The 6,958-nt window shown below is 67.6% G+C and overlaps 1 protein-coding gene across 1 annotated transcript; it reads left to right on the top strand.

Annotated features, from left to right (window-relative positions):
* The first annotated feature begins 756 nt into the window (after window positions 1–756).
* On the top strand, window positions 757–6,001 carry CAPNS1 (calpain small subunit 1). Its single transcript, XM_067314465.1, is given in 9 exon segments — window positions 757–823; window positions 1,102–1,166; window positions 1,279–1,292; window positions 1,294–1,345; window positions 2,047–2,145; window positions 2,365–2,384; window positions 3,912–3,964; window positions 5,080–5,138; window positions 5,914–6,001. Coding segments are annotated over 9 exon segments (444 nt in total). The 5' UTR covers window positions 757–768; the 3' UTR covers window positions 5,941–6,001.
* The last annotated feature ends 957 nt before the right edge of the window (window positions 6,002–6,958 follow it).

Here is a 6,958-nt window from a genome sequence, read left to right as displayed (position 1 = left end):
TTGGATCCCTCTGATCGTCCTGGATCCCCAGTCCTCTCCGGATCATTGTGGATTCTCCCCCACCGCCCCAGGATGTCTCTGGCCCCAGCAGATCCATGTGGATCTCCCCTGGACCCCCCCAGATCCCCCCCCCGATACCCAGGTCTCTCTGGATCTCTGGGGACTTCCCAGACTGCCTCTGACCCTACCAGATCCTCCTGGATCCCCCCTGGATCCTGAGAGACCTCTGGATCCCTGTGGACCTCTAGGCCCACCAGATCCTCTTGGATCCCCTTGGATCCCTAGACCTCTCTAGATTTCTCCAGATGTTTGTCCTACCAGATCCCCCTAGATCCCTCCTAGATCCTTAGATCCCCTTGCACCTCCCCAACCTCCTTGGCTCCCACCAGATCCCGCCGGCTCCCCCTGTATCCTCAGATGCTCTCTGACCCCACCGGATCCTCTGGATCCCCCCCCCCGGATCTTCCACGCTCCGCACCCCCCAGATCCCCCCCCCAACCCCCAGGGGATCGCTGGACCCTACTGGATCCCAGCCGATCCCAGCGGATCCCTCGAGCCTCTGCCGGATCCCTGCCCCCCTCCGGTGCCTTTGCTCCTCCAGTCACCGGCAGAGCCTTGAACACCCCCCCCCAGATGCCCCCCAGCACCCTGGGGGGGGGGTGTCCCCAAGGTGGGGGGGGGTGTCCCTGGGTGGGGGGGGGTGTCCCCAAGGTGGGGGTGGTCGTGTGTCCCCCCCCCCCCCCGGTGACGCCCCCCTCCCCGCAGGACATGGAGGTGAGCCCCACCGAGCTCATGAACATCCTCAACAAGGTGGTGACCCGCCGTAAGTGTGTGTGTGTCCCCCCCCCGGGACACCCCCCCCCCCGTGTCCCCACCGCCACCGCCACGGGGGGGGGGGGGGGGGGAGAAGGGGGCACAACCCTATAGCAGCACTAGAGAATCCACTCCAATCCTAGGGTTATTGGGGGGGGGGTATCCGCTTTTGGGGGGGGGGAGGGCCACCTCCTGGAGGGGTCCCCCCCTAATTTTCCCCCCACCAATTTGCCCCCCCACACCTAATTTTGCCCCCCCCCCCAATTTTTTGCCCCCCCCCCCTTGCAGACCCCGACCTGAAGACGGACGGTTTCGGCATCGACACGTGCCGCAGCATGGTGGCCGTCATGGACGTATCCCTTATTTTTTGGGGGGGGGGGAACGGGCAGATTTGGGGTCCCCCTCATTGGGGGGGGCTATTTCTTCCCCCCCCCCAAAAATATATATCCTTGACCCCCCCCCAAGAGCGACACGACGGGGAATTGGGCTTCGAGGAGTTCAGTATTTGTGGAATAACATCAAGAAGTGGCAGGTGAGGGGGGGGGGACACACACCACCCCCCCCAAAAAAAATTTGGGGAACCCCCCCCGGGGACCCCCAAAATCCTGGGGTAGGGGGGGCAGGGACCCCCCCCCCACCGACCCCTCCCAAAATCCTTAGGGAACAGGGGAGGAAATGGGACCTTTTTTCCCAAATAGCTGGAAGGGGGGGGGAGAAAATGGGGGGACCCCCCCCCCCGCACCCCCTAGTTTTTGGGGTGAAACCTGGCAGGAATGGGCACCTTTGGGATCCTCTGTCTTTGTGGGGGGGGGGAAGAGGATGGGGAACCCCCGCAGCACCCCCAAATCCCTGGGCTTTGGGGGCAAAAAAACGGGGGACCCCCCCCGCAGAACCCCCCAAATTCTTGGGGTGAAACCTGCCAGAAATGGGCAACTTTGAGACCCCCAGATTCCTTTGGGGGGGGGAGAGGGAGAAATGGGAGCCCCCCCCCAGCACCCCCAACCCTAGATTGTGGGGGGGGAGGAATTGGGGACCCCCCCACCCCCAAAATTCCTTGGGGGGGGCAATGGGTGCCCCGAATCCTGGACGGAAGCGGGGGGGGATGATGATCCCGTGCCCCTGGGGGGGGAATTTTGGGGGGGTGCTGGGGGGGGGACAGGCAGGGGGGTCCCCCCTTGCCCCCCCCCACCCCACGGACCCCCCCAAATCCCCCCCCCGTGCCCCCCCCAAAGTTGCATCTACAAGCAGTTCGACACCGACCGCTCGGGCACCATCGGGGCTCGGGAGCTGCCCGCGCTTCCAGGCTGCAGGTGGGGGCCGGGGGGGGGGCGGGTTTTTTTGGGGGGGGGGTATTTGGGGGGGGGTCTGGGGCAGTTTGGGGGGGGCTGAGGACATTTTGGGGGGGTGAGTGGTTGGGGGGGGCCGGGGTGATTTGGGGGAGAGGGGTCTGGGGGGACTTGGGGGGGGGTCTGGGGCAGGTTTGGGGGGGTCTGGGGGTATTTGGGGGGGTCTGGGGTATTTGGGGGGGGTCTGGGGCATTTGGGGGGGCAGTTTGGGGGAGACCAGGGGCGGTTGGGGGGGGTTTGGGGGGGGAACTGGGACCTTATGGGTCCTGGGGGGATGGGGGGTGCGATTAGCTGTGGTTAGGGGGTGCTGGGGGGATTTGGGGGGGTCCTGGGGGGGGGTCGTGGGGGGTGGGGGGATTTGGGGGGGTCCTGGGGGGGGTTGGGGGTCTGGTTGGTTGTAGTTAGGGGGTGCTGGGGGATTTGGGGGGGTGCTGGGGGGGTTCTGGGGCGCTGGGGGGGCTTGGGGGGTGCTGGGAGGTATTTGGGGGGGTCCTGGGGGAGTCCTGGGGTGCTGGGGGGATTTGGGGGTGCTGGGGGGGGTCATGGACACTGGGGGGGCTTGGGGGGTGCTGGGAGGTATTTGGGGGGTCCTGGGGGGAGTCGTGGGGTGCTGGGGGACTTGGGGGGTGCTGGGAGCTATTTGGGGGGTCGTGGGGTGCTGGGGGGTTCGGTGGGTGCTGAGGGGATTTGGGGGGTGCTGGGGGGGGTCATTGGGCGCTGGGGGCTTGGGGGGCACTGGCGGGATTTGGGGGTGTCCTGGGGGGTCGTGGGGTGCTGGGGGGACTTGGGGGGTGCTGGGAGGTTTTTGGGGGTGTCCTGGGGGGGTCGTGGGGTGCTGGGGGGTGGGGTCATGGGACATTGGAGGGATTTGGGGGTGCTGGGGGGGGTCGTTGGGTGCTGGGGGGCTTGGGGGGCACTGGGGGGATTTGGGGGGGTCCTGGGGGGTGTCCTGGGTGCTGGGGGATTTGGGGGTGATGGGGGGGTCATGGGACACTGGGGGGCTTGGGGGGTGCTGGGGGGATTTGGGGGGTGCTGGGGGGGGTCGTGGGTGCTGGGGAGATTTGGGGGTGTCCTGGGGGGTCCTGGGGTGCTGGGGGATTTGGGGGGTGCTGGGAGGTATTTGGGGGGGTCATGGGGACACTGGGGGGATTTGGGTGTCCTGGGGGGGGTCCATGGGACACTGGGGGGACTTGGGGGGTGCTGGGAGGTATTGGGGGGGTCATGGGGTGCTGGGGGGGGTCATGGGACACTGGGGGGGCTTGGGGGTGCTGGGGGGATTTGGGGAGATCCTGGGGGGGGTCATGGGACACTGGGGGGGCTTGGGGGGTGCTGGGGGGATTTGGGGGGTGCTGGGGGGGTCGTGGGGGTGCTGGGGAGATTTGGGGGGTGTCCTGGGGGGGTCCTGGGGTGCTGGGGATTTGGGGGGGTGCTGGGAGGTATTTGGGGGGGTCATGGGACACTGGGGGGGCTTGGGGGGTGCTGGGGGGGGTGCTGGGGTGCTGGGGGGGGTCATGGGACACTGGGGGGGCTCGGTGGGTGCCGGGGGGGGGGGGCAGGCTCGTGGCTGGGGCGGGCAGCGGGTGCTGGCGGGTTTTGGAGGGGAACCGCTGGGGCAGGTTGGGGGGGGGGCGGAGGGGGGGTGCCCCCCCCCACCCATGGGTGCCCCCCCTTGCCCCCCCCCCGCCGGCAGGCTTCGGGCTGCCGGAGCCGCTGTGGGCGGTGATGCGCGGCGCTACGGCGACGAGGACGCAGCCTCGACTTCGACAACTTCATCAGCTGCCTCGTGCGCCTCGACGCCATGTTCCGTGAGCGAGGGGGGGGGGGGGGGCACCCACGGGTGGGGGGGGGGCACCCGGGGTGGGGGGGTAGGGACCCCCTCCCTGGAGCTGGGGACACCTGGGGACACGCAGGACCCCTGGGGTGGGGGAAACGTCCTGGGGGTGGGGGGGACCGTAGGGTTGGGGGCACCTGGGGGTGGGGGGGTCACCCAGGGGTGGGGGGGGCGCCCAGGGGTGGGGGGCACCCGGGGTGGGGGGAGAGGAACAGCCCCCCACCCGGAGCTGGGGACACCTGGGACACGCAGGACCCCTGGGATGGTGGGAACCTCCTGGGGGTGGGGGGGGACCGTAGGGTGGGGGGCACCTGGGGTGGGGGGCACCCGGGGTGGGGGGGTAGGAACCCCCCCCTGGAGCTGGGGACACCCTGGGGACACACAGGACCCCTGGGGGTGGGGGGCACCCTAGGGTGGAGGGGGCACCCATGGGTGGGGGGCACCAGGGTGCAGGGGGGACCCTGGGGTGGTGGGTGGGGGACCTTCAGGTTTGGGGACACCTGGGGGACAGGCAGGGACCCCTGGGGTGGGGGGAACCTTCCAGGTGTGGGGGGCACCCATGGGTGGGGGGCACCTGGGGTTGGGGGCACCTGGGGGTGGGGGGGGCACCCATAGGTGGGGGGGGCCACCCTGGGGTGGGGGTTCTTCTGGGTTGGGGGCACCCAAGGGCAACAGGGACCCCTGAAGATGGGGGGAAACCCCCGGGGATGGGGGGGGCACCCTAAGGTGGGGGGGGGGACACCCGGGGACATTGAGGACCCCCTAAACCGGGGGAAACCCCTGGGCTGGGGGGGCACCCTAGGGTGGGGGTGGGGGGCACCCCAAGGCAGCAGGGACCCCCCCCAATTTGGGGGGGAAACCCCTGGGACCCCCGTCATTGGGGACCCCCCCCGGGATATTGGGGACTCTCAGGGGTTTTGGGGACCCCCTGGCCCTTTTGGGGACCCCCCAGGACGGAGGGGGGGGGGGAACCCTGGATTTGGGGACCCCCAGGGTTATGGGAGGCCCTGGGGCTTTTGGGGGGCTCGGGGGGGGGGTTGGGGGGGCCCCAACTGGACCCCCCCCTCACCCCATTCCCCCCCCCCCCAGGTGCCTTCAAATCCCTGGACCGGGACGGGACCGGGCAGATCCGCGTGAGCCTCCAGGAGGTGAGTTTGGGGGGTCCCCCCGAACCCCTATAGGGTCCCCCGAACCCCTATAGGGTCCCCTCAACCCCTATAGAGCCCTTCGTCTCTATAGAAGCTCCTAAATCCCTATAAAGTCCCCCCCGAGCGGCTATATGGCACCCCAAAAGCCGACTGGGCCTCCGCAATCCCTATGGAGCCCCCCAAATCCCTAGAGGGGTCCCCGAGTCTCCATAGAGCAGCCCCAAATCCATATAAGGACCCCTAAGTACTTATAGAGCAACCCCAAATGCTTATAGAGCTTCCTGAATGCCTATAAAGTCACCCCAAATTCCTATAGGACACCCCAAGTGCCTATGGGCCCCCCGGTACCCCACAGATCCCTATGGAGCACCCCGTATCCCTATAGAGCAACAGCGGATCCCTATAGGGGCTGCCGAATCCCTATGGGACCCTGCAAATCCCTCTAGGGCCCCCCTATATCCCCATTGAGCACCCCAAATCCCTATAGAGCCCCCCATATCCCCATAGGACCCCGCAAACCCCCCCAAATCCCTAAAAGAGGAACCCCCAGTCCCTATAAGGCACCCGAAATCCCTATAGGGGCCTCTCGATCCATATAGAGCCCTTCAGATCCCTTTTGGGGGCCCCCAAATCCCATTATAACACCCTACTTCCCTATAGAGCGCCCCAAATCCCTATAAGGTGACCCCAAATCCCTATAGGGTGATGCCGGGTCCCTATAGGGCCCCCCAGGGCCTATAGGCACCCTCGGTGACCCCCCGTCTTCTCTCCGCAGTGGCTCCAGCTCACCATGTATTCCTGAAGCGCCCGTGCCGGGGTGGGGGGGGCCCGGACCCCCCAGCCTGCACCCCAAATCTGTGTCGTCGTCCCCTATGGCACCCCAACCCTGCGCCCCCCCCGTATAGCGCCCCAAATCTGCGTCCCTCCCACCCTGCACCCCAAATCTGTGCACCCCCCATACGGCACCCCAATCCTGCACCCACCATACAGCACCCCAAATCTGCGTCCACCCTGCACCCCACATATGTCCCCCCCCCAAAAGCACTCCAAATCTGCCGCCCCCACCCATACAGCGCCCCAATTCCCACGTCCTCTCACCCTGCACCCCAAATCTGGGTCCCCCCCATGCAGCACCCTAAATCTGCACCCCCTCACCCTGCACCCCAAATCTGGGTCCCCCCCATGCAGCACCCCAATTTACATCCCGCCTTGCACCCCGAATTTGGGTCCCCCCATACAGCACCCCCCTTCTGCACCGCCCCCCACCCTGCACCCCACATCGGGGTCCCCCCCCATACTGCACCCCCCTTCCGCACCCCCGTTTTGTCCCCCCACCCTGCACCCCCCTTCCCCGACCCCCCCCTGCACCCACATCCGTGTCTCCCCGTGCCGGGGGCAGGATTTAGGGGTGCCCCGGGGTGGGGGGGGGTCGTGCCCTGGCCCCCCCACGCGCGGGTTTCGGGGGGCCCCTGCGCCTGCACAGTAAAGCCTGCCTGGACCCCACCTCGCGCCCGGCTTCGTTTTGGGGGGGAATGGGGCAAATTTGGGGGGGGGAGGGGAGGGACGCCCAGGTCCCGCGGGGGGGGGGGGGCGCGGCCGTGGGGGGGACCCAAGTGTCCGGGTGGGATGAGGGACCCAGGTGTGCTGGGTGGAGGGGGGGGTATGGGTGCTATAGGGGGTATAAGGAGCATAGGGTGCCGTAGGGGTATGGGTGCTATAGGGGGTATAAGGAGCATAGGGTGCCATAGGGGTGTGGATGCTATAGGGGCTATAGGGGGTATGAGGAGCATAGGGTGCCGTAGGGGTATGGGTGCTATAGG

Source organism: Apteryx mantelli, chromosome 35 (genome assembly GCF_036417845.1).
Source record: "Apteryx mantelli isolate bAptMan1 chromosome 35, bAptMan1.hap1, whole genome shotgun sequence".
NCBI classification, from domain to species: domain Eukaryota; kingdom Metazoa; phylum Chordata; class Aves; order Apterygiformes; family Apterygidae; genus Apteryx; species Apteryx mantelli.
The sequence above is the reverse complement of the archived record's forward strand: the minus strand, read 5'-3'. Positions and strand labels throughout refer to the sequence as shown.